At 42.2% G+C, this 27,932-nt stretch overlaps 1 protein-coding gene across 5 annotated transcripts in view; it reads left to right on the top strand.

Moving 5' to 3' along the window:
* Positions 1–27,932, top strand: part of fam184a (family with sequence similarity 184 member A) — a 146,051-nt gene that overhangs the window by 101,528 nt on the left and 16,591 nt on the right. For all 5 annotated transcript variants that reach the window (XM_033021181.1, XM_033021178.1, XM_033021182.1 and 2 more), the window contains 4 exons: positions 7,876–8,085; positions 12,959–13,112; positions 22,370–22,497; positions 24,133–24,317. In XM_033021181.1, coding sequence (XP_032877072.1) covers positions 7,876–8,085; positions 12,959–13,112; positions 22,370–22,497; positions 24,133–24,317 — 677 coding nt within the window. The remainder of the gene's footprint in view (positions 1–7,875; positions 8,086–12,958; positions 13,113–22,369; positions 22,498–24,132; positions 24,318–27,932) is intronic.

Here is a 27,932-nt window from a genome sequence, read left to right as displayed (position 1 = left end):
ACATCCGCCATTCAACACTGGTGAAAGCTCGGGGTCCGCTTACTTTCACCGTAAGTCTTTTTTTAGACCAGGGCCCAGAGCGGACCCCATGGAAAATGCGCCAACCCTCAACAAACACGCCACATCAGACACCTCGCAAGCCGACCAAAGGGAATCAGAGGAAATACCCGTAACCATGGAGGTAGGTGGGTCTGGTTCCTATCACCTTTTGGGAGGTGGAGGCTTAATACTAACAGGAGGTAGATTGCACCGGTTTGAAGCATAGTGGATATAAAATACAATTCATGTCAGAAAAAACGCCGCCAGTTCAACAATGGCCCCAAAGGGTATTTCTCCCTCCATCAAAGAGAAATGTGAGGGACAAGCTGAACTGGTGAGACTTATCACAAAGGGGGTCATCGAAAAGACCAAACATGAACCTTTGGAATTTGTATCGAATATATTCACTAAAACCAAAAAAAAAAAAAAAAAAAAAAAGATGGTGGCTGTCGCATCATCATTGACTTAACATCACTAAACAAATTTGTTAAGTATATACATTTCAAAACGGAGACATAAGTTACTGCCAAACAACTGAATTCCAAAGGATATTCGACAAGTAGCAAGAGTAATTGGGAAAATGGTAGCAGCATTTCCGGCTACTCAATTCGGACCTTTGCACTATCAAAAAATTAACAGAGAGCAAAGGTACAGGCAATAAAACGACATACAGGTCACTATGATCGTGTCATGAACTTACCCACTGAAGCAATATCAGAGCTACAGTGGTGGGCAGAAAACGTTTGGCATAGTTTCAGCCCTTATCACTAACCCTACTTTAGTTACTAAAACAGATGCCAGTGCTCAAGGCTGGGGAGCAACTAACTCCATATCCAGCACAGGTGGTAGATGGACTAACCTAGAGTCATCATTACTACTTACACTGGGCATTAACTATCTAGAGATGTTGGGCGCCTTTTATGGTTTAAAAGCATATGTATCTAATATGCAGCACTTGCATGTTCGGTTACAAATTGATAAATACTACGGTAATGGCTTATATTAACCATATGGGTGGCATAAAATCATTGTCATGCGACAAATTGGTCAACATGATTTGGCAATGGTGTGTCGAAAGACATATTTGGCTATCAGCTACTTACCTACCAGGTAAGCTAAACACCCATGCCATGATAAAATTAAACGCCTGGGTTGCAAGTTTGAACAGACCTTACCTGGAACTGGGATTGTCCAAACAAACCATCACCATGTCGGCATCCCTTCGAACATCCACCAGAGGCAGTACTTAACCAGCATCAAAAAAGGGAGAAGTACTGCCAGGAAACAGGGACGACATACGCAACAGCTACAGCCACCAACATACTGGAGTTCCTGGCCTATCTACACCACGATGTAGGGATCAGCTACAGTGCCATCAACAACCAGCGCCAGGACAACAGGCGATGGGATCCCATCCACTGGTGGTAAAACTGATGAAGGGCATTTACAATATCAAGCCCTAAGCCCAGGTATACCCATATTTGGGATATCAGTGTGGTACTGACATATCTCAGGGAATGGCCACCAGCCAGATCCCCCGGCCTCGAGCAAGCTACACTAAAGACGCTCATGTTGATGGCACTTGTATCCGCTCAGAGGGTCCAGTCACTACACCTATTGCGACTGGACAACATGATCACAGCTCCAGACCAGATCTGTCGTTATGCAGCGACTGATCAAACAGAGCAGACCAGGAACACCTAATCCAGTCGTGGCTTACCCACCAGAACCACGGTTATGTGCCATGACTCACCTACTATCCTACATAGACACAACCAAAATATACGAGGGAGATGAAAAGCCTTGTGGGTCAGTCACAAAAACCTTATGGTCAGGTGACGAGCCAAACCATTGCGAGATGGCTCAAGCAGGTGCTAGAAACTGCTGGGATAAACACTAACATGTACAAATTTTATTCCACCAGGACAGCATCCATGTCGACGGCTAAAGAATGGACATGCCTATAGACCACATCCTGGCTACAGCAGGATGGTGGGAGGGAAAAAGACCGTTCAGAAATTTTATAATAAGCCGTTGGCAAAACCTGGTTTATTTGCAGTAAAGATTTACGAACTGCAAATATTTAATTTAAGCCCAAAGGAACAACTTAATTCTTTGTTGTTATTGTTTAAAAAATACCATTGTGTTTTTCTACAAATAGACTCATTGGTTCATTACGATAACACTTCCTCCCTCAAGAACTTCGGCAGTGAGTGAAATGAAACTGTTACACGGTCTGAAATCACAGAGCTTTGAAATCTTCACGTAGTCACTCACGTGACTCCGAAGTAAAATAGTAAGATTAAACGAGAACTTACCAGTTTGAGGTTTGATCTGTATTTTATGAGGAGTTACGATGAGGGATTACGTGCCCTCCGCTCCCACCCTCATTATATGGATCAAACTAATAAATTGATGTCTCCTTATCTTTACTATGTTTACTTCAAATAACTGTGTCTATCTGTGATTCCACACCGCTGCTTGGAAGTATGCCGCGCCTGCGCACTGAGCGGGTTCTTCACGTAATCCCTCATCGTAACTCCTCATAAAATACAGATCAAACCTCAAACTGGTAAGTTCTCGTTTAATCTTACTATTTTATTTAGAGTCTGGATAGAACAATATGTAGCTTAGACTGCAAGCTAAAATGTAACAATTTAACTGATCATCAAATGATCGAATACCTTTTACATAAATACTTAGATATATACACAATAGGTGCAGGAGTAGGCCATTCGGCCCTTCGGGCCAGCACCGCCATTCAATGTGATCATGGCTGACCATCCACAATTAGTACCCTGTTCCAGTCTTCTCCCCATACCCCTTGATTCCGCTAGCCCTAAGAGTTCTATCTAACTCTCTCTTGAAAGCATCCAGTGAATCGGCCTCCACTGCCTTCTGAGGCAGAGAATACCACAAATTCATAACTCAAAAACACAAAAGGTTTTTCCTCACCTTAATTCTTAATGGCCTACCCCTCATACTTAAACTGTGACGCCTGGTTCTGGACTCCCCCAACATCGGGGACGTGTTTCCTGCATCTAGCGTGTCTAATCCCTTAATAATTTTATACGTTTCTATAAGATACCCTCTCATCCTTCTAAATTCCAATGAATACAAGCCCAGACGCTCCATTCTTTCATCATATGACAGTCCCGCCATCCCGGGAAATAACCTCATGAACGTACGCTGCACTCCCTCAATAGCAAGAGTATCCTTCCTCAACCTATACAGTGATTTTGTGCAAAAACATTACAAAGTTGAATGTGATAGTCAAATGGAGAATGTTATAGAATGATGGACTTTTGTTATCCTAATTATGCATCAAGCAATGCCACTGTTCAGCTTTACTCCATATTGAGCTTCTTTAAAACTAAATTTGATCATTTTAACATGCTCACAAACTGCTCTTGCATGATAAATTATGCTAGTTGATTTTGGATGTATGCATGAGAAGAAAGTCATTTGATGGAAAGCAGGCTATCATTTGCACCTACTGCGACTTAAATAATTTCATTTATAACAGAAAAAAATGCATGTTCGTTTTTTATGACTGAACTACATCACACACATTCAGTGCAATATAGTATTAGTAACTGAATATATATCAAGTAGCGCACTGTTTATTTATTTCCTATTTGTGATTGTTATGTTGTTGGCTGGTTTTTAAATATAGCAGTTCTTAGTTTTGGAGTCTCATCTTGAAGCAGTGTAAGGCATTAACATTTGTGTTTCTGTTGGAGAGGCTTGATCAGCAAGAGTAAGAAATGTTAAAGCGCTTTCTCACGGGGCGACTTGACGCAAGATGTAACCAGAGTGAAGTGGTCGTGGTCTAGCACGATATCACACGATATAACGGGGGGTAGATAAAGAGTTCCCACGGGTACTCGGCATTTCTGTTATTTGTGCGAGTGACTTGTCCGTCTCCCGAGCTTTCCCGTTAAATCTTGAATGAACATTGTGAACTATGAAGTGTCACGTGGCACAAATGATGTCACTTTTTTTTAGACAAGCATTACAAGTGAAAATTGCCTGCCCTCATGCATAATTTATTTTATGGCTCTCGTTCCCTTCACATACAGAGAAAGTTATATGGCATCGCTAAAATCAATATGCATTCCGAGTATTAAATATAATCGTTTATACTCAATGTTAAACGATTACAGATCATAGAAATGTAGTGAGTCCAGCGCGACTGTAAACGGCATGGGAAAAGCCGGTTTGTGCCAAGTGCATCTGAGTGAGCCGCATACAGAAAACCACTGAAATCTCGAATTCACGAGTTCAGAATTTATAAACAAAGTACTTAGAGAATCATAGGAACAGAAAATAGGTCACATAATTTATATAATAAGTAACCACCATTCCAAAATCAAATAGTATCGAATCAAATGAGTTCAAAAGAGATGGACAAAGCTTGAAAATAAAGACGTTCACCGAGGGCGGCCCGCAGAGGTGACAGCGGAACCTCCGGTCGGTCCTCGAAGAAAGGGGAACTAAATCCCCATTCATAAAAGAGAAGGTAATTGCGCGGGAGGGTTAATAATTGACAATCTGCTGCTGCCTGCCCGCTGAGTTAAAAAGTTCCCACGGTAGACTCACGATATACAGTGTATCGTGAGTCTTGCGTTGGAACTTTTTAACTCAGCGGGCAGGCAGCAGCAGATTGTTGCTCCCTTCAGTTTCACCCACCTACACCCCTCTGCTTCCCGGCCATGTGTGTGACCCCTTCCCTCCCCTCTTCAGCTCCCCGCCCATTGCACCGGCGCGGGGGCTTTGCACTGTCTTCACGTCGGCGATGCCAGCAGGTCAGTGCCAGTCACCGGAGACGCCAGGACCAACGGGACACCGACCCCCAGGCCCCACTGCAAGCACTGAGATCCCAGAGACCCACAGCCAGCAGCAGCCCAGCCCCGTTCCAACTCCAGAGGAACACGCCGGGCCAGAAGCTGATGGTGTGCAAGGTACGTCTTGTTCTTGGGGTTGCGGATGAGGGGGCGCAGCTCGGGCTGTGACGTCTCCGGCCACCCCCCTGTACAGGAGCTGAGACTGGGAACTGTGGGGTTGTTTGCAGTTGCAGAGGGAGGGGGCAAGAGCGGTACAGTTCCCGGTCTCAGCTCCAGTCCAGGGGGGTGGCTGGAGACGTTAGGACCAACGGGACACCGACTGCAAGCACGGAGATCCCAGAGACTCACAGCCAGCAGCAACTCTAGCCCAACCCCGCTCCAACTTCAGAGGAACCCGGGTTACGGATGAGAGGGCGCAGCTCGGGCTGTGGGCGAACTGCCACTTGTCGCTGTAGCGGCCTATCGGGGAGCGGGTTCCTGTTGGTCCTGACGTCTCCGGCCACCCCCCTGGACAGGAGCTGAGAGACGTCAGGACCACCAGAAGCCGCTCCCCGATGGGCCGCTACGGCGACAAGTGGCAGTTCGCCCACAGCCCGAGCTGCGCCCCCTCATCGGGACACCGACCCCCAGGCCCGCTGCAAGCACGGAGATCCCAGATCAGCAACTCCAGCCCAGCCCCGCTCCAACTACAGAGGAACACGCTCCCCGTAGGGGCAGAAGCTGATGGTGTGCAAGGTACGTCTTGTTGGGGTTGCGCAGCTCGGGCTGTGGGCGAACTGCCACTTGTCGCCGTAGCAGCCCATCGGGGTGCGGATTCCTCTGGAGTTGGAGGGACAGGGAGACACAGCGGCTTTTGAGAATGGTGGGCAATCACTTCCAAAGTTCTGCCCACACAGTCAGTACACCTCTCCTACACTTGTCTCCCGCACTAAGATCATCTCGCAGAGAATGATCCCAGTAACAGCATGTTCATTCCAGATTACTCACCTTCTGTCCCCTCTGTCCAGCTTCCGGGTTCACCGTTCGCAGGAGTTCCCACGGTAAACGCAAGAGTTATTACGGATATCGCACTGGCCACTACGTCCATATAATGTTGCAATGTTTAACCACAAGTGTACAAGTCACTCTTGGAGAAATTCAAGCTTGCTTGAATTTTCTCCCGAGTCAACAAGTTACACGATTAACTGCCGTTAGCGCCACGGTGGTCCACGAATGCCGTACGGTTATCGTACGAGGTTCCCACGATGTTCAACTCTGGTTACCTCTTGCATCAAGTCGCCCCGTGAGAAAGGCCTATTAATGAACTCTAATAGCAATATTGTATGTCACATGAATTGAACTTTTCATCATCATTTTGTGTGAACAGCAAAAATGAAAATATAGTCCATGTATGTTCAAGTGTGCACTGTGTTGGTGCTATACAATTATATAGCTGATGAACTGAAATTGAAATATGTAAACAATTTGGCCAAGAATTTCTTTACTTGAATGTGCTACAACTGCTCAGAGGCATCCTTGATCCTACGTGCCAGGATCAAAGTTGTCGCCAAGCAGTTACAGAATGTTCTCAAGAAGGAGGGTGAGCAGCCAAATATTGTTGTATACATTGATACCAATGACATAGATAGAAAAGGGGTTGAGAACCTGCAGAATGAATATAGAGAATAAAGTAGAAGGTTAAAATGCAGGACCTCAAGTAATCTCTGGATTACTCAATGCCAGAAGGTTGGAATAGGAGGATAAGGTGGACGAATGTATGACTGAGGTATGACTGTATGACTAGTTCAAGAGGGTGAGATTAGGGTTCTTGGACCACTGGGATCTCTTCTGAGGCAAAGATGACCTGTACAAGAAGAACAGCTTGTATTGTATTGGGAGGGATACCACAATCCTGGTGGGGCGAATTTCTGGTGTTACTCATCAAGTCTTAAACTAGTCTGGCAGAGAGATAGAACTCAAAGCCTAGTGTCGCTGATACAAAGGTTGAGGCAAATATAAATGTTCAGTGGGCAGGGGCAGGACAGGGAGCCAGGTTGGTCTGATATGCTAAGCTACACTGTTTTAATACAAGAAGCTTAAACGATAAGGCTGACGACTCAGAGCATGCACGTCCATGAGATTGGGATATTAAAGCCAAAATAGAAACATGGTTTTAGGGAGGAGTAGGACTGGTGATAGCTCAATGTTCTAGAAGTAATTGACATGATAGAGGTGGAGGTAAGAGAGGAGGGGTAGTTTGCCTTTTTGATTAGGGAGAACATCAGGGCAATAATTAGAATATTCCTGGGTGAATGTCCAGTGAGGCTGCATGGGTGAAATTCAGAAATAAAGTCATTATTATGGTTGTCCAATCAAGAATGGATAGTTTGGGTCTATATTCCTTGGTGCCGAGAAAAATGAGAGGTGAGCCTTATTCAAACATATAAGATCCTAAGAGGGCTTGACACGGCAGATTTTGAAATATTTTCCCTCGTAGGAGAGTCACAAACCAGGGGATATAATTACAAAACAAGGGACTGATCATATCTCTCTCATAGTAGTGAATTATTTACTCCCAAGGTTGGTGGAGGCCAGATCATTATATGTATTTAAGGTGGAGATTGATAAATATTTGAAAGATTGAGATTTGAGCATCGTGGGATACTGGCCAGCATTGATGAGTCGTGATCAGGACAGGTTTGAGGGGGTTGCCTACTTCTGATCCTATTTTCTTGTGTTCCCATAGTTGTACAGTATATATGGTCACCTGTGTAGAATAATTAAGGACATTGTTCTCACGCCCATAAATTATCTTTCATTGTTTTTAATCAACAAAAATAAATCTATGATATTCAGGTAATGCTGTTGCATGAGATTGTATGAAATTATATAGTGACATTTTTATGTTAACACGTGAAACTCTTCATAATTTGATTAGTTTCTTTATAAATTATGAATGTACATTGCTGTCTTTAATTTCTATTCGACTATTAAATCCTCTCTGCTATAGATCTCCTTACTGAAGCAAAGTCTGGAAATGCAGCTATCTCAGTCGCAGGATTCCTTGCAGAAACATCAGTGCCAATTCAACCATGAGAGACAACGGCTCACGAAGCAAATGCAAGAAATGGAAGAAGAACATAAACATCAACAGGCATCTTTAGAGGATGCTCACCAGAATGCTTTGAGAAATATGGAATCTAAAAAACAAGAGTACAAGGCACGTTATAGCACAGTTCGACCTGATGAAATGATATAAAATTGTGAGAGGCATAGATATGGTAGATAGTCAGTCTTTTTCCCAGTGTGGAAATGTCAAATACAAGAGGGCATTTCTGTAAGATGAGAGGGAGAAAGCTGAAAGGAGATTTACGAGGTAAGCATTTTATGTAGAAGAGTGGTAGATGCCTGGACCACACTGCCAGGGAGTTGTTTAAAGCAGATACGATAAAAATGTTTAAAAGCCATTTGGACAGGTGCAAGGCCAGGCAGGGAATGGAGAGATAGAAACCACATGCAAGTAGATATACAGTTTAAATCGGCACAATGGTCGACACAGACATCAGGGCCAGTGGGCCTGTCCCTGTGCTGTACTCTTCTATGTTTTTTTTCCCTTCATTTATTTAGTAGCTGTGCAATAATGTTTTATTGTTACAGCCACACCACTCAAAAAAGTGCAGAACTGGGCAGCTACTATTCATGAGAACAAGTTGTTCAGAAAAGATAGCGAAGGAAGAAAAAGAGATGGGGTGACAGTACTGATTAAGGAAGATATTATAGTGTTGAAGATACAGGATGCCTTTGACAGAACAAGGAAATAATCAATTTGGAAGGAGGCAAAATGGGTTATGCATATTCTATGGGTCATCAGACAGTGAAAGGAAATGGAGGAGAAAATCTACAGGGAAATTACAGATCAGTGCAAGAACTGTAGAGTGGTGATGTTGGAGATTTCAATTACCCATAATGGACAATGTTAAAATAAAGGCGAAATAAAGGGCGGATTTCTGAGAAATGTTCAGGGGAATGTTCCTGGATCAGTAAGTTTTTGGCCTAACAGAAATTGCCAGACTGTTCTGGAGAATGAGATGGGCCAACGGACCAGATGACGTTTTGACAACATCTAAAGGATAGTGATTATTTTGGGATTTAGATTAGTAATGGTGAGAGACAAGGAACAACCTAAAGTAGACTTTCCTAATTGGATGGCCTACTTTAACTTCACATAGGGATGTAACCATAGAGGAGGAGGTCAAGGCAGGAAAACTAACTAACCTTATTAAGGAAGATGATAAGAAAGTGAGTGGTTTTGCAGATAGTGAAGATGGTTGTGAAAGATTGCAGCAGGATCTGGATCGATTGGCCAGGTGGGCAGAGCAATGGTTGATGGAATTTAATACAGAGAAGTGTGAGGTGTTGCATTTTGGGAAGTCGAACAAGGGCAGGACCTACACAGTAAATGGTAAGCCTCTGGGTAGTGTTGTACAGCAGAGAGATCTAGGAGTACAGGTGCATGGTTCCTGAAGGTCGAGTCACAGGTGGATAAGGTGGTCAAAAAGGCTTTTGGCACTTTGGCCTTAATCAGTCAGTATTGAGTATAGAAGTTGGGACGTCATGTTGCAGTTGTATAAGATATTGGTGAGATCACATTTAGAATATTGTGTTCAGTTCTGGGCACCATGTTATAGGAAAGATATTGTCAAGTTTGAAAGGGTCCAGAAAAGATTTACAAGGATGGTACCTGAACTAGAGGGTGTGAGCTATAGGGAGAGGTTGAATAGGCTGGGTCTCTATTCCATGGAGCGCAGGAGGATGAGGGGGGAGCTTATGGAGGTGTACAAATACATGAGAGGAATAGATCGGGTAGATGCACAGAGTCTCTTCCCCAGAGTAGGGGAATCGAATACCAGAGGACATGGGTTCAAGGTGAAGTGGCAAAGATTTAATAGGAATCCGAGGGATAACTTTTTCACCCAAAGGGTGGTGGGTATATGGAACAAGCTGCCAGAGGAGTTAGTTGAGGTATATCCCATTGTTTAAGAAACAGTTAGACAGGTACATGGATGGGACAGGTTTGTAGGAATATGGACCAAGCGCAGGAAAGTGGGACTTGAGTAGTTGGCCGGTGTGGACAAGTTGGGACAAAGGGCCTGTTTCTACATTGTATCACTCTATGATTCTCTAACTCTAAGAGGGTGCTTCCTCTCTCAGTAGAAGTGAATGTCAAGACAGTTATGGGTGAAGTTAAAATTAGTCAGTAGGCATTCGAAAAGCTGATGACATTAAATAAATTATTCACTTGGTCTCAGAACTATGGGTTGAGATTTCAGAGTTGTCATCAAACTGCAGAGTCACAAATGTGACATATTTCTTCAAAAAGGGAAATCAGAAACAGGTGAATTGATCACGGGGGGAAAGGACATGGCAGACCAATTGAATAACTACTTTGGTTCTGTTGTCACTAAGGAAGACATAAATAATCTGCCGGAAATACCAGGGGACCGGGGATCAAATGAGATGGAGAAACTGATTGAAATCCAGGTTAGTCGGGAAGTGGTGTTAGGTAAATTGAATGGATTAAAGGCCGATAAATCCCCAGGGCCAGATAGGCTGCATCCCAGAGTGCTTAAGGAAGTAGCCCCAGAAATAGTGGATGCATTAGTGATAATTTTTCAAAACTCTTTAGATTCTGGAGTAGTTCCTGAGGATTGGAGGGTAGCTAATGTAACCCCACTTTTTAAAAAGGGAGGGAGAGAGAAAACGGGGAATTACAGACCAGTCAGTCGACCATTGGTAGTGGGGGAAATGCTAGTCAGTTATTAAAGATGGGATAGCAGCACATTTGGAAAGTGGTGAAATCATTGGACAAAGTCAGGATGGATTTATGAAAGGTAAATCATGTCTGACGAATCTTATAGAATTTTTTGAGGATGTAACTAGTAGAGTGGATAAGGGAGAACCAGTGGATGTGTTATATCTGGACTTTCAGAAGTCTTTCGACAAGTTCCCACATAAGAGATTAGTATGCAAACCTAAAGTACATGGTATTGGGGGTTCAGTATTGATGTGGATAGAGAACTGGCTGGCAGACAGGAAGTAAAGAGTAGGAGTAAACAGGTCCTTTTCACAATGGCAGGCAGTGACTAGTGACTTCATAGCAAAAGGATTTGAGTATAGGAGCAGGGAGGTTCTACTGCAGTTGTACAGGGCCTTTTCATAGCAAAAGGATTTGAGTATAGGAGCAGGGAGGTTCTACTGCAGTTGTACAGGGCCTTGGTGAGACCATGCCTGGAGTATTGCGTACAGTTTTGGTCTACAAATCTGAGGAAATACATTCTTGCCATAGAGAGAGTACAGAGAAGGTTCACCAGACTGATTGCTGGGATGGCAGGACTTTCATATGAAGAAAGACTGGATAGACTTGGCTTGTACTCGCAAGAATTTAGAAGATTGAGGGGGGATCTTATCGAAACTTACAAAATTCTTAAGGGGTTGGACAGGCTAGATGCAGGAAGATTGTTCCCGATGTTGGGGAAGTCCAGAACAAGGGGTCACAGTTTAAGGATAAAGGGGGAAGTCTTTTAGGACAGAGATGAGAAAAAAAAATTTCACACAGAGAGTGGTGAGTCTGTAGAATTCTCTGCCACAGAAAGTAGATGAGGCCAGTTAATTGGCTATATTTAAGAGGGAGTTAGATGTGGCCCGTGTGGCTAAAGGGATCAGGGGGTATGGAGAAAAGGCAGGTACAGGATACTGAGTTGGATGATCATCCATGATCATATTGAATGACGGTGCAGGCTCGAAGGGCTGAATGCCTACTCCTGCACCTATTTTCTATGTTTCAAAGGCCTATCAATTTAACCTCAGTGACGGGAGGATTTCAGATACAATTATCAGGGACATGATTAATAGACAATTAAAGAAGTTTCAGTTGATGAATGTGAAACAGCATGAATTTGTTCAAGACAAATTGTGCTTAAACAATTAAATATTTTGATAAGAGAACAAAGCATTGAAGGGAATGTATAATATATCATTTTTCAGAATATACATTTTCAGAAAGTGTTTGACAAAATCCCACATAAAAGGCTGGCTAGCAGAACTAAAAACACATGGAATGATAGTAATCATGGATTTAAAAAAAAAACTATTCAAGTATGGAAAGCAGAGAGATATATGGATTTGGTTTGCAGTGAAAATGTTTTAAATTTGCAGGCAGCACCAAATTTTGAGAGAAAAGTTGGTAAAGAATATGTGTTCCTGGGCTTTGTTAAATAGTAGCATAGATTACAGGGTTGTTACATTCGACCAGTTTTTTTTAAACAAGTGGGGCTATGGTGCAGGAAAGTGGCACTGAGCTCAACATTCTTATTGAATGATGAGCTTATTGAATTGTGGAGCAGGCATGAGGATCAAGTGGCCAACTCCTGCTTCTATAAGTTATGTTAGGTTATAAGATCATAAATAATAGGAGCAGAATTAGGCCATTCAGCCCATTAAGCCTACTCCGCCATTCAATCATGGCTGATCTACCTCTCCCTCCTATCCCAATTCTCCTGCCTTCTCCGCATAACCCCTGATACCAACTAATCAAGAATCTATAAATCTCTGCCTTAAAAATATCCATTGACGGCCTCCAGGGCCTCCTGTGACAAAGAATTTCACAGATTCACCCCCCTCTGACCAAATAAATTCCTTCGCATCTCCTTCCTAAAGGAATATTCTTTAATTCTGAGGCTATAACCTCTAGTCTTAGACTCTCCCACTAGTGGAACCATCCTCTCCACATCCACTCTATCCAAGCCTTTCACTATTTGGTACGTTTCAATGAGGTCCCCCCCTCATTCTTTTAAACTGCAGCGAGCACAGGTCCTGTGCCGTCAAATGCTCATTGTAAGTTAACCCATTAATTCCTGGGATAATTCTTGTAAACTTCCTCTGGACCCTCTCCAGGGCCAGGGCATCCTTGCTCTGATATGGTGCCCAAAATTGCTCACAATTCTCCAAATGTGACCTGAACAGTTCCTTATAGAGCCTCAGCATTACATCCCATGTTGTTCTATTACTAGAATTCTATTGTGTATGTTTTGCAGAAATTGGAAGACTCTTTAAATAGACAGCACGAAGAGAAAATGGAGGCCCAGAAGGATGGTCATAGAATAAATTTGGAGGCTTTGCAAAAGGAAGCAGAAGAACAGCTGCAAGATTTGAGGACAGAGTTGGAGGATGAAAGAAAAGTACTACTTGGTAATAATAATAATAATAATAATAAATTTTATTTATAGGGCGCCTTTCAGACATCTCAAGGACACCTTACATAGATTAACAGGAATATAAACATATAATCAGAATAAAATAAATAATAAAGACATCACAGAAACACAAATTAAAAACAGAATTTAGTCCAAAAACAAAAAATCAAAAGCACAGTGTGAAGAGAGAGCAGCGGCAGCTAAAGCGCGCCAGCGTCCACTCTCCCTTCACGGCAGCCATTTTGGACAAAGACTAACAGGATTACCATACAGACAAAAAATCATCCCCCCAACAATGGATACCACTGTGGGGGAAGGCACAATGTCCAGTCCCCAACCCCAAGTTCACCCCAAAGTCAGGCCTATTGAGGCCACCGCAGTTGCCTCTACGGAGGCCCGATGTTCCTGGCCGTTCTCACCGGGTGATGTTGCCCCGGCGTCGGGAGAGTCCTCTCAGCGGCTAGGCCACCTGGAACGGCCGCTTTCTAGCTGGAGACCGCGTCTTCCGAAGCCGACAAGGCTGCGCCGGTTTGGAGCTCCCAGGCTCCCGATGTTGAAATCGGCGCCGCCCGCTTCGCTCCGCAGACCCGCAGCCCAGAGGTGTTGAACACGGCGGTCACAGCTCACTGGAGCTCCAGCGCGTCGATCCAGCGCGGCGACCCAGGCAAGACATCGCCCGCACCGCTCCACGATAGCGCTCCAGCGCTGTGCCGCCACCGAGGCCGAGGTGCTGGGCGGTCCCCGCCAGGAAACGGCGCTCCAAGCCCGCTGGTAGGCCACGAGGACGGGTCGACGGGCAGCCCGGAGAAAAAGCTGCCTCACCGACCAGGTAGGGACCTAGAAGTAAAATTGACCCCTACCCCCCACATTAAAAAGTCCATATCTCCAAACATCACTAAACAGGACTCACTAAAAACTTTAAAACTTTTTTTAAAAAGCGAATTAAAACGGACGGCTGCTGGCTAGCAGCCGTTCCCCAAGATGGCTCCTCCTACTCGTGTTATACATTCTTATATAGTTCTACTGATTCCTTGCTGCATTGCTCACTTAAAAACAAGTCCCAATTTCTCTGATTTTATATCACTTGAATTTCAGTCTTGTTCTCAGTCTCTCTCATGTTTATCTTTCACCCACTCCCACTTAACTCATGTATCAATGTCTTCAGTCATGATCTAAATTTTATTTATCGTGTTATCTACCCACCTATTATATTTCCCTAAACTTACTAAAGCAGGGCTGCCAACATTGGGTGAGAGTTGCGAGTGAGAAATTGCGAGGGAGCTTAGCGACCGAGGGGGGGGGGGGGGGGGAGGCGGTATCCCCCCTCCTCCCGCGGTAGTGAGCTTTCGCATTTTTCAGCTTGAAATGGTGCAATCTGGTGCATACTGTAGCGAGCCTTTTAACTTACAATTGAATGCAACATTTATGCTTTAAATTGGATCGGTATGAATAAGGTTAGGCTAACTTACATTCCTAATTACGTTCCACAGTAGAGCCAGGCTCTGATCAACAGGTGCAGCACATGAATGACTATATTCATGTATGGAAATCAGATTATAATTCATGCTGTTATGCATATATATATATAGAGAATAAAACATAGAAACAAGGCAAGAGTCTGACTTCCATCACTATTCTGCACAAATAAATCAATCAACCTTACCCTTTGACTATAGAAACAAGACGAAAATAATGCCACATATTCAATATGTTTCAATGAAATTAATATATATATGGAAACAGGCCCTTCAGCCCACCAAGTCCACACCAACCAGCAATCTATCAAACACCAGTTCCATCCTACACGCCAGGGACAATTTACAGAAGCCAATGAACCTACAAACCTCCACTTCTTTCGGATGTAGGAGAAACCGGAATATCCAGGGAAAATCCATGTGGTAGTTAGGCAGCAACTCTACCGCTGCGCCACCGTGCCACCCCATTAAATTATTTTTTCTATAATATATTTATTATGGCGTCATGTCAATAAAGATGAACACATGGTTCTGATTTCTGCCCTTAGTTGGATAACACACATCTCCAGTCATTGTGTTTTTTTTTTTGTTTTGTTTTTAATTTTATTCGAAGCAATTGTACAAAGATAAAACATTTGGCATCTAGAATTATACAATTATTGTACAGCTTCATTTTTAACCTTGTAACCTAAATTGTGAAAATGAAAAAAAGGGAAAAAAGAGAAAGCAAGAAAAGAAGAAAGGAAAAAGTAAAAAGATAGAGAAAAACGAGAAAAAGTCCCCTAAACTACCAAAGCAGTGAAGCAGAAAGATAGAGGAATAAGAAAAAATGGAGATATAACCCACTATAAGCATAAGAGTGGGTTATAGTCGCTTCTTGGAGGAGACATTTATCTCAAATAGGAGAGACATTTGGAAGATCTTGTTCAATTTAGACTTTGAATAATAAAGTGTGCAATATTTTAAATTGTATCAGGGAATGCCTAACATTAAGAGAACAGTAATGTATGTATAAAAGGCTTTCTTCCCAACTATCCTTTGAAATTGCTAAACCCAATTCATCTTCCCATGCTCTCCTAATTATTTCCGAAGATGGGATAAATGCAGTTAAAAGGGTATTGTAAATATAGGATATTAACTTACTTGTATCCGCCTTTCTATTCATGCATTCATCTAATATATCTGGGCCCATAGAATGACAGTCTTGCGTGTGTGTTTTCACATAGTCTCGGATTTGAAGATATCTAAAAAAAATGACTGACTTTCAAATGATATTTCACCTGTAATTCTTGAAACGAGAGGAAGATTCCCTTCTCATAAAGATCTCCCAAAGTTTTAATTCCTAGATTTTCCCATTGTGCAAACGCCTTATCTAACGTAGACGGTTTAAACGAGGGATTGTTGGCGATTGGTAAGAGGAGAGAGAAATTTCTCAATTTAAGGGTTGATTTCAACTGTTTCCAAATTCGTAGGGTGCTATGAATTATCGGATTTTTCTCATACGTTGATTTATTTAGATGTATTGGCGAAAGAAGAATCGCGCCTATATTGAAAGGCGAACAATCTTCCCTCTCCATTGTGTTTTATGGCTGGTTTTCAACCTCTTCAGTCTGAAGGTCTCGACCCGAAATATCACCCATTCTTTCTCTCCAGAGATGCTGCCTATCCTGCTGAGTTTTTCTAGTTTTTAGTGTCTATCTTCAGTTTAAACCAGCATCTGCAGTTCCTTCCTACACTCTTTGTTAAGCGAAACAGGTCCTATTCTCATAATATTATTCACCTCAGCTAAGTCTTTTCTTCACCTCCTTTGCTGCAGAGAATACAACCCCAGTTATCAAATCTTTCTTCAAAGTGAAAAAAAAATCCCTGCCCTGCCAACATCTTCATAAATTGCCCATGGATCCTCTCCAGAGCAATTGTACCCCCTTTCTACAATGTGTCATAATCTTACAGCATGGAAACAGGCCCTTCATCCCAACTTGTTCATGCAGATCAACATGCCCCATCTAAACTAGTCCCATTTATCTGCATTTGGCCCATATCCCTTTAAACCTTGTGTGTGCCAGTGTGTGTCAGTGAAGCGGTGACAACATCCGGAGTGAGCAGAGACTTGGCGATGCCCGATGAGCGTTTCCCTCTCCCGCCCCCTGACCGTCTCTTCTACCCCCTCCCCCCCTCCCGGGAAGGCCCAGGTGCTCTGTGTCCAGCTGGGGTCCAGGGGAGGTGAGGGTCAGTGACCCGGGGGTCAGGCATCGGAGAGGAGCCTTAGCCCGAGATTCATCCCCGCGGTTCCGGAGGCGGCACTGATGCCCCCACTTACCTGGTCCGCTCCTGGCTCCGGGCCGGGGTTAAAACTCCATGGGGTGTGGACAGAGCGGCCGGAGGTGAGGGTGGGAGGTGTGAGCGGTGCCTCGAGGAGGGGGAGGGAGGGTCGGCGCTGGGACCAACGCCGTGTCTCACCTATCACATCATCTGCACAGGAGAAAATTACTTTTTCTTCCCCCAAAATCATCCCGCGGGCTGGTAGTTTGACAGCCCTGCTTTAAACCAATGCCCTCTCGTTCTTGAATCACATATCCTGGGAAAAAGACTATGCATTCACCTCATGGTTTTTACTCACCTCTAAAACAATTTATGCTTTATTTTGAACTTCCAGCACCTGCAGATTTTTGTGCATGAGAAATTTGTGATCAGCGTGAGAGCGTGTGAATTTTGTGAAATGCGTGACTCTCTCGCTCAATGCGTGAGAGTTGGCAGCCCTGCTAATAATGCAAACATTTTATGCAAGTTCCAATTGTTTGGACAAAAATCACTTATTACTGCTTTATAATAGTCAAGTTACTTTAAGGCCATTTCAGAAATTATGACAATCAACTAACATATTAAAGCAAACTAAAAAAATAACATGTTCCCTTTCCTGACTCTACCTCATGTACTTTAACGCTGTTAACAGAGCAAAGGGATATTAATCTCAAGAATCATAATGGGGAAAGTGGGGGAAATTTTGCTTAAATGGTAATTGTAAGCCCATTCAGATCTGGATTGAGTCAGAATTATACAACATGTACATGGCTGGCCCAATTTATCCGTACTGATCAAGTTGGCATTTTGCATGCCCCGGGACTGGCTGCAGTTCCGAGATCAGCTCGCGCCCCAGGGAATGGCTGCAGTTCCCAGGTCGGCTCGCCTGCCCCGACCCCGCGAAAAACGAATTGAAAAAAAACCTGGCGGTTTTTCGGGTCACGGGCCGGATTCGGCCCGTGTGCGGTAGGTTGCCGAAGCCCGTCCTAGATGTTTGGCCTCATTGTGGTTCCACACCCCCCCCCCATGTTTTACAACCGATTTACCTGGTTAGTTCCATCTCCGGCTGCTTCATGTTGTCGGTGGCTACACATCCGACCAAGAGAGAAGAGAAGAGACGCAACGTCACTCACAGGCGTCAAATGACGCGCTTCCCCAGCTGTCATGTGGCGCAGAGACAAACTGTGCAGGGACTGAAGACAGGGTGAGAATTCTGTCATCGGCGTGAGAGCGTGAGATTTGGCTGAAATGCATGAATCACTTTAGCAGCACTGCTAAAGTCAGTATATTTAAATATGTATTTTATTTCTTAATACTGTTTCCACGTACTGATAAAGAAGCAGTTTGCTAGCACACAGTACATTTTTTAATTGATAGACAATAAGTGCAGGAGTAGGCCATTCGGCCCTTCGAGCCAGCACCGCCATTCAATGTAATCATGGCTGATCATCCACAATCAGTACCCCATTCCTGCCTTCTCCCCATATCCCCTGACTCGGCTGTCTTTAAGAGCTCTATCTAGCTCACTCTTGAAAGTATCCACAGAACCGGCCTCCACCGCCCTCTGAGGCAGATTATTCCACAGACTCACTACTCTCTGTGAAAAAGTGTTTCTTCATCTCCGTTCTAAATGGCTTACTCCTTATTATTAAACTGTGGCCCCTGGTTCTGGACTCCCCCAACATCGGGAACATGTTTGCTGACTCTAGCGTGTCCAAACCCTTAATAATCTTATATGTTTCAATAAGATCGCCTCTCATCCTTCTAAATTCCAGAGTATACACCATTCTCTCAGCATCTGACAGTCCCGCCATCCCAGGAATTAACCTTGTGAACATACGCTGCACTCCCTCAATTGCAAGAATGTCCTTCCTCAAATTTGGAGACCAAAACTGCAAACAATACTCCAGGTGTGGTCTCACTAGGGCCCTGTACAACTGCAGAAGGATCTCTTTGCTCCGATACTCAACTCCTCTTGTTATGAAGGCCAACATGCCATTCGCTTTCTTCACTGCCTGCTGTACCTGCATGTTTACTTTCATTGACTGATGAACAAGGACCCCCAGATCCCGTTGACTTCCCCTTTTCCCAACTTGACACCATTTTGATAATCTTCCTTCCTATTTTTGCTACCAAAGTGGATAACCTCACATTTATCCACATTAAACTGCATCTGCCATGCATCTGCCCACTCACCCGACCTGTCCAAGTCACCCTGCATTCTCATAGCATCCTCCTCACAGTTCACACTGTCACCCAGCTTTGTGTCATCTGCAAATTTGCTAATGTTACTTGTAATCCTTTCATCTAAATCATTAATATATATTGCAAATAGCTGCGTCCCAGCACCGAGCCTTGCGGTACCCCACTAGTCACTGCCTGCCTGAAAGGGACCCGTTAATCCCTACTCTTTGTTTCCTGTCTGCTAACCAATTTTCTATCCATGTCAGCACTCTACCCCCAATACAGTGTGCCCTAATTTCTGCCCACTAATCTCCTATGTGGGACCTTATCAAATGCTTTCTGAAAATCCATGTACACTACATCCACTGGCTCTCCCTTGTCCATTATCCTAGTTACATCCTCAACAAATTCCAGAAGATTAGTCAAGCATGATTTCCCCTTCGTAAATCCATGCTGACTCGGACCGATCTTGTTACTGATGTCCAAATGTGCCACGATTTCATCTTTTATGATTGACTCCAGCATCTTCCCCACCACCGATGTCAGGCTTACTGGTCTATAATTCCTTGTTTTCTCTCTCCCGCCTTTCTTAAAAAGTGGGATAACATTAGCTACCCTCCAACACACAGGAACAGATCTATATACTGAATCTATAGAACATTGGAAAATGATCACCAATGCGTCCACGATTTCTAGAGCTACTTCCTTAAGTACAATGGATGCAAACCATGGGGATTTATAAGCCTTCAGTCCCATCAGTCTAACCACACATTTCCTGCCTAATGTGGATTTCCTTCAGTTCCTCCGTCACCCCAGATCCTATGGCCACTAGTACATCAGGAAGATTGTTTGTGTCCTCCTTAGTGAAGACGGATCCAAAGTACCTGTACAACTCTTCTGTCATTTCTTTGTTCCCCATAATAAATTCATCTTTTTCAGTCTTCAATTAAAGTTATAAAGCCACAGATTTTGTTGTAAATAAAAGCATAGGACACATCTTGTAGTGCTAGTTTGTCAGGTGACTATCAATGTATTTCTTGTTAAAAGAATGATAGCTATATTGTGTTCCCCAGCAAAGTAATCCAACATTGTTCAAGAAAAGTAGCAGGCATAAGCCTGGTAATTACTGGCCATTTGGTCTATTGGGAAAGAATCTGAGGGACAAGATAAATCTGCACTTGGAAAGGCAGAGGGATTGATCAGTGATAGTCATCACGGGTTTATTAGTGGGAGATCTTGGTAGAAATTACATATTTGAACACGGAGGCTGTGACCCCCCTAATTCTGGATTCCAAAACAATCAGGAACATCCTTGATGCATTGTCTCTCAACCGCACTTGAATTTGATTTTTTTAAATTTTGAAGAGGTGACCTCATCATCCATATTGTTGAGGGCAGTGCAGTTGATGTGGTTTATATGGACTTCAGTAAAGCTTTTATAAAGTCCAGATTCAGGGACAGTTTGTTCTCAGTTGTTATCAGGCAACTGAACCATCCTCTCACCAGCCAGATTACCGTCCTCCCATCTACCTCCTTGGAGACTTTCAGCTATCTTTAATCGGACTTTATCTTGCATTCAATGTTATGCTCTTTGTCCTGTATCTGTACACTGGAGAACTTGATTGTAATCATTATAGTCTTTTTGGATAGCATGCAACAAAAAGCTTTTCACTTTACCTCAGTGTATGTGACATTAATAAACTAAACTAAATTAGTATAAGGAAATTCATTGTGTTGGCATAGTTAGCCCAAATGCTGTAACCACTTTCACTGAAAGGAGTCATATGTCTTTGTCGGTTCCTGTAAGCAGTCTCAATAATTCCTAGGGTGGCAGCATTTTCTCGATAGGGACAACAGCAAAAGTTGGGACGATTGGGACAACAGCAATCCCCTAATTTGAGGAAGGACATTCTTGCAATTGAGGGAGTGTAGCGTAGGTTTACAAGGTTAATTCCCGGGATAGCGGGACTGTCATATGCTGAGAGAATGGAGCGGCTGGGCTTGTATACTCTGGAGTTTAGAAGGGTGAGAGGGGATCTTATTGAAACATATAAGATTATTAAGGGTTTGGACACGCTAGAGGCAGGAAATATGTTCCCGATGTTGGGGGAGTCCAGAACAAGGGGCCACAGTTTAAGAATAATGGGATGGCGGGACTGTCATATGAGGAAAGATTGAAAAGACTAGGCTTGTATTCACTGTAGTTTAGAAGGATGAGGGAGGGATTCTTATAGAAACATATAAAATTATAAAAGGACTGGACAAGCTAGATGCAGGAAAAATGTTCCCAATGTTGGGCGAGTCCAGAACCAGGGGCCACAGACTTAGAATAAAGGGGAGGCCATTTAAGACTGAGGTGAGAAAAAAACATTTTCACCCAGAGAGTTATGAATTTGTGGAATTCCCTGCCACAGAGGGCAGTGGAGGCCAAATCACTGGATGGATTAAAGAGAGAGTTAGATAGAGCTCTAGGGCTAGTGGAATCAAGGGATATGGGGAGAAGGCAGGCACGGGTTATTGATTGGGGACGATCAGCCATGATCACAATGAATGGCGGTGCGGGCTAGAAGGGCCAAATGGCCTCCTCCTGCACCTATTTTCTATGTTTCTAATAAGGGGTAAGCCATTTAGAACAGAGACAAGGAAACACTTTTTCTCACAGAGAGTTGTGAGTGTGGAATTCTTTGCCTCAGAGGGCGGTGGAGGCCGGTTCTCTGGATACTTTCAAGAGAGAGCTAGATATGTCTTAAAGATAACGGTGTCAGGGGATATGGGGCAAAGACAGGAACGGGGTACTGATTGGGGATGATCAGGCATGATCACATTGAATGGTGGTGCTGGCTCGAATGGCCCACTCCTGCACCTATTGTCTATTGTATACTACACAATTCCCTCAAAAAGTCGAATATTAGGTTGCCATAATTTATCCCCTATAATTCTGATACACCAAAAAAAAATCCATATCTCAAAACATTCTATGAAAAGTCAACATTTATTTCCATTAAATTGTTGAATCTACCAGGGGTCTTTAAATTTGTTTTTTGGGAAAAATAAATGTCAAGGGCTTATTACATGAAAATAATATACTGGCCATATCATTATAACTAATAACTAAATATTTGTACTTTTTTTAAAACAAGAACATCTAAGATACCAGCAATACAGTCGGTTTACTGTTTACTTTCTGGAAAATATATTCTCTCTACAGTTAATATTTTTGATTAATAAGCAAATAATATGTCAAGGACCAAAACCATGCATTTACCAAAACCATGTTGTATTGTCTTGCTAGCGGCGTCTTGTTCAGATCTCATCTATAAGCATTCTGTAGCTATGGACCAGCTGAAACAAAATCACCAACAAGAAATAGCAGCTGCAAGAATGGAATTAGATCGGGCTATCGACCTGCGTAGACAAGAGGTCAGTTAGTTTAATGTTCTATTCACTGTTGTACAAAAAAATGAGAATATATATTGTATACCATTACTCAGCAACTCATCTAGGTGTTCCAGGTGCTCAGCTATGAATTTCTCAAATGAATTTATTTAAGTAACATTCCCTAACGTTCCCTCAATATGGAATGAGACATCATTTTCTGTGAACATAATTTTATCAGCAGCCAAAGTGATCAATTGTATTGGGTCAAACAGCACAGAAACAGGCTCTTTGGCCCAACTCGTACATACCGATCAATATGCCCCATTTAAGATAGTCCCATTTGCCACATATCCTTCTAAACCTCTCCAATCCATGTATCTATCCAAGTGTCTTTTAAATGTTGTGATAGTACCTACCTCAACTACCTCCTCTGGCAGCTCATTCCATATAACCTGGGTGGGAAAAGTTGTCCCTCAGGTTCCTATTAAATCTTTCCCTTCTCAGCTTATTCCTATATCCTTTGGTTCTGATTCCTCTATCTGAGGTAAAGGACTCTGTACATTCACCCTGTCAATTCCAAGTTTAAGAATTTAATAACATTCAAATTAGCTTACATTTATTTTGGCCATGGTCCATATCCGTTGCTATTCAGCAAAAGGTACCAAAATAATCTGAATCTGAATTCAGGAAAATTTGTTGGTTAAACAGCATTCCCGGTTTAATTTGCGAGGGATATGATGACACATCATCTAGGGTCTTCCCTGCTGATAAAGTTAAGCTTAAAAATCCAGTAGAATTTTAATTATTGTAGAATTTATGTTCAGTAGCTCTTTTCTGCTGATCTAGGCTCTGCTTCAATTGATGAATGAAAAGTGTCTGCTGTTCACATCTTGCTGTATCCTTGTTGTAAGATGAAATGAGTTGCACAACATCACAATTTCTTTCAACAATTGCATGGTAATTGGAAACTCCCCACCTTGCAGTTAGCCTATAATCTATGACCTCTATTGGATTTGAACCCCCTTCTTAAGCGACTGTCTTATTAAGCTTTTGATTCCTTCAGAATTAAAGATAGTGAACACTCATTAGTGCGTTCAACAACTCATCTGAATTTTTTTAAATAAATATGATTAACCATTGTGCAAATGAACCATTGCATAATAAATGTACCTGTGTGATTTATGACTGTTTACATAAAATATCTGATACTTAGGACAATTTTAATTAAATAATTTGAGATCATGAATAATTTCATATGATATATTGGCGATTTATTAAGCCTCTTTAAACAATTATTTAGTAATTGCATGAGAAATACATTTTAATGAAATATTTGTCACCTTGCAAACTGCTTTTGCTGCACCATCACAGGTTAATCCGTTGCTATTCAGCAAAAGGTACCAAAATAGTCTGAACTCTCTGCCTTCTTCCTATGATACAAGCTTATAAATTTAAATTGTCAATGGTGGCAATTCTTCTACATGAAAGTAAACGATTTGTGTTTCCATTCAAATGAAGACTAATGGTGACTTTGCATGATTAAGATCTCTCAAATTAATGTACAACAAAATTGTACATGGCACGCTGGATGGTTGCTATGGATGAGACTATGGGAATACATTTCAGTTAATAGCATCTTTTACTGATACTTGTTTACCAATTTTTTATATAATCTAGAAGAAGGAGCTACTGAGCAGAATATCTGACTTGCAAGAAGAAATACGACACCGTGAGCATCATATAAAGGAAATGGATGAGGAGAACCGATCTATGCATGAAAACCTAAGTACCTTGACCAAAGAGCTTGAGTATAAAGGGAATGAAGTTTTAAAAGTACGAAGCGAAGTCAACCAGAAAATTAGGTAAACAGAATAATTTCCTTTAAGAAAAATAGGATGCGTATTTTGACCCTTTGTTTACAGATCAGCTCAATATTAGTTCACATTGGAATGAGCAATGTTTGCTTTTGCATGTTCTTCAGAATTTGTCAATGTTCAACAGATGAAGGAAATATCAACTTGACAAAATGAATATTTGATCTATACTTGCTGAAGAAGTATATTGGAGTTGCATTTGGAAAAACTATTCTTCCTCTCTTCATTGTGGGCTGATCAGTTATTGGTTCCTTCCTATTCTGTGCCTAATTTATTTTCTGCCTCATAGTTAGTGCCAGCAACCTACAGAGCCCTCCATAATGTTTGGGACAAAGACCCAGCATTTATTTATTTGTCTCTGTACTCCAGAATTTGAGATTTGTAATTTTAAAAAAATACATGTGGTTAAAGTGCACATTGTCAGATATTAATAAAGGCCATTTTTCACCATGTAGAAATTACAGCAGTGTTTATACATAGTCCCCCCAATTTCAGGGCACCATAATGTCATGTAAATGAAAGTAGTCATGTTTAGTATTTTGTTGCATACCCTTTGCATGCAATGACTGCTTGAAGTCTGCGATTCATGGACATCACCAGTTGCTGGGTGTCTTCTCTGGTGATGCTCTGCCAGGCCTGTATTGCAGCCATCTTTAGCTTATGCTTGTTTTGTGGGCTAATCCCCTTCAGTTTTCTCTTCAGCATATAATAGGCCCAATTGGTTCAAATCAGGTGATTGACTTGGCTTTAGCAGTATGTTTGTGATTATTGTCTTGCTGTAGAATGAACCACCAGCCAATTAGTTTTAAGGCATTTATTTGAACTTGAGCAGATGGGACGAGTCTATACACATTAGAATTCATTATGCTACTACCATCAGCAGTTGTATCATCAATGTAGATAAGTGAGCCAGTACCTTCAGCAGCCATACATGCCCAGGCCATAACACTCCCACAACCATGCTTCACAGATGAGGTGGTATGCTTTGGATCTTGGGCAGTTCCTTCTCTCCTCCATACTTTGCTCTTGTCATCACTCTGATATAAGTTAATCTTCGTCTCATCTGTCCACAAGACCTTTTTTCGAGAACTGTAATTGCTCTTTTAAATTTTTCTTTGTGATTAGTAAGCTCACCAGTGCTCTCTTCCTTCTTAATGATGTTCCAAACAGTTGACTTTGGTAAGTCTAACGTTTTGCTGATGTCTTAACAGTTTTATTCTTGTTTCTCAGTCTCATTATGGCTTCTTTGACTTTCATTGGCACAACTTTGGTCCACATGTCGATAAACAGCAATAAAAGTTCATAAAGGTGATGAAAAGCCTAGGTGCTGAGAGCTCTCTTACATCTGCATATAAAGGAGGCAATTAAACACACCTGAGCAATTACAAATGCCTGTGTCCCAAACATTATGGTGCCCTGAAATGGGGGGACTATGTATGAACACAGCTGTAATTTCTACATGGTGAAACCAAAATGTATGAAAATGGCCTTTAATAAAATCTGACAATGTGCACTTTAAACACATGTGATTTTTTTTTTCTATTACATATCTCAAATTGTGTAGTACAGAGGTAAATCAATAAATGATGGGGTTTTGTCCCAATCATTATGGAGGGCACTGTATGTTTATGCATGTGTTGTGTTGCTGTCTATGTGGAGTGTACCAGTTCTACGTGCAACCATGTAGCTTTCCCCTAAGTGCTCTGATTTCCTCCCCCACCTCACAAATGCGAGTAATGGTAGGTTATTTGGCCACTGTAAATTGCTTCTAGTCTGCAGCAGAATCTGCTGGGAGTTAATGAATATGTGGAGAATAGGTTAAAGGAAAAATTAGTGGAGGAATGGAATTGCTCCATGAGCCGACATTCAGTCAATGGGCTGAAATGATCTCCTTATATGTCATAAGGAAACACATGAGGGCAAGTATCTCAGAACAGTGACAATTTAAACTTTGTTCCTTATTGATTTTACGCGGTATTACCCACTTATTAATCAAATAAAAAATAATAGACAAGTAGTGCATTTAAAAAAAAAGTATATTTATCATGGCAAATCAGCAGAAAGAAAATAGGACTATAATTGTGTATGTCTGAATTATTTTCACTCGAAGTTTTGAAACTTACTAGATACATCTCCACACATGATGCACAGTCTTCAATGCATTTCTACCTATACGTGTTTACCAATGTTTTATATAATCTAGAAGAAGGAGCTACTGAGCAGAATATCTGACTTGCAAGAAGAAATACGACACCGTGAGCATCATATAAAGGAAACCTTATGTGTGAGGTGTGAGCCTTGATAAAAATTGGCAGTTTTGACTTCAAGGAACATCACAGCAAATACAATCACATCCCATGACATAATTGAGAGCTTTGATGAAAGAAGTGCAGTTGGTGCAAAAGGTGTTTGATAAAGTGATGTACAACTTTGACATTATCTCAGAAGCTACAAAACTCTGAAATGTAGTTTGGAGTGACAATAAAAAAAGTTATAAAGAGAACATAAGCACAGCAATGAAATGGACAGATAGATGAATGTTAATGGAGAGTAGAGTGAAATGGTACATTTTAGTAGAGAAAATGTATTTCCCCAACTGCTTTCAAAGGCAACCACAGCCAGCAAATGTTATCTGGAGGACAGACATAAGCAGGCATTCCTCGAGAACTTTTTTTCCCTTCTTGACCTTATATTTCTGAAACTAATTCTATCACACTATAGAAGGTACACAAAAATGCTGGAGAAACTCAGTGGGTGAGGCAGCATCTATGGAGCGAAGGATTAGGTGACGTTTCGGGTCGAGACCCTTCTTCAGACTGATGTGGGGGGGGGGGGGGAGAAGGAAGGAAGAGGCAGAGGCAGTAGGCTGTGGGAGAGCTGGGAAGGGGAGGGGTAGGAGGGAGAAAGCAAGGACTGCCTCATTAGGTTTGTGGTCCTGCAGGCAACATACAAGCACAAGAAATAAAAGCAGGAGTTGACCATCCAAAATGTAACCCCTTATTTTGACCACTGGTTCCAGTCTTCCCAGTACTCAGAAATAATGAACAATAAGGTGACCATTAATACCTATTTCTTAGTACTTTTGCCTGTTTCCTGGGATGGGAAGTGGATGAGGGATGTTGTAGTCATATGATGGTTGGTTAAGCAGATTGCACTTGTATTCCCTTGAATATATAAGGGGAAATGATCTCATTCAAAAGTACAGAATTTGTATGGAGCTTGTGGGGTAAACAATGGGATGTGTTGCCCCTGGGATGACTGGAACCAGTGGTCAAAATAAGGGGTTACATTTTCAGGACTGTGTTGTTGATCTGTTTGAATTTGCTATCTGCAAGGGCTGTAGGTTCAATCACTGAGTTTCCTCTAGGCTGAGCTGGGTTATTAAAGGAACAGTGATAGGATGTCAGTGAAAGAAGGTGGGTTGAAGTAAAACAATGATCTTATTGAATGGATGGTCAACTCCTGCTTTTATTTCTTGTGCTTGTATGTTGCCTGCAGGATCCCAAACCTAATGTTTGAAGGTAGATATACGCTGGAGAGCTCTTTTATGACCAAAGGGTCATAAATGATTTCTTTATAGTCATTTTCTCAGCTTGAGATGGG

This window comes from Amblyraja radiata, chromosome 5 (assembly GCF_010909765.2).
Source record: "Amblyraja radiata isolate CabotCenter1 chromosome 5, sAmbRad1.1.pri, whole genome shotgun sequence".
Taxonomy (NCBI): domain Eukaryota; kingdom Metazoa; phylum Chordata; class Chondrichthyes; order Rajiformes; family Rajidae; genus Amblyraja; species Amblyraja radiata.
Note: the sequence above shows the minus strand (reverse complement) of the source record. Positions and strands in the feature narration are given on the sequence as shown.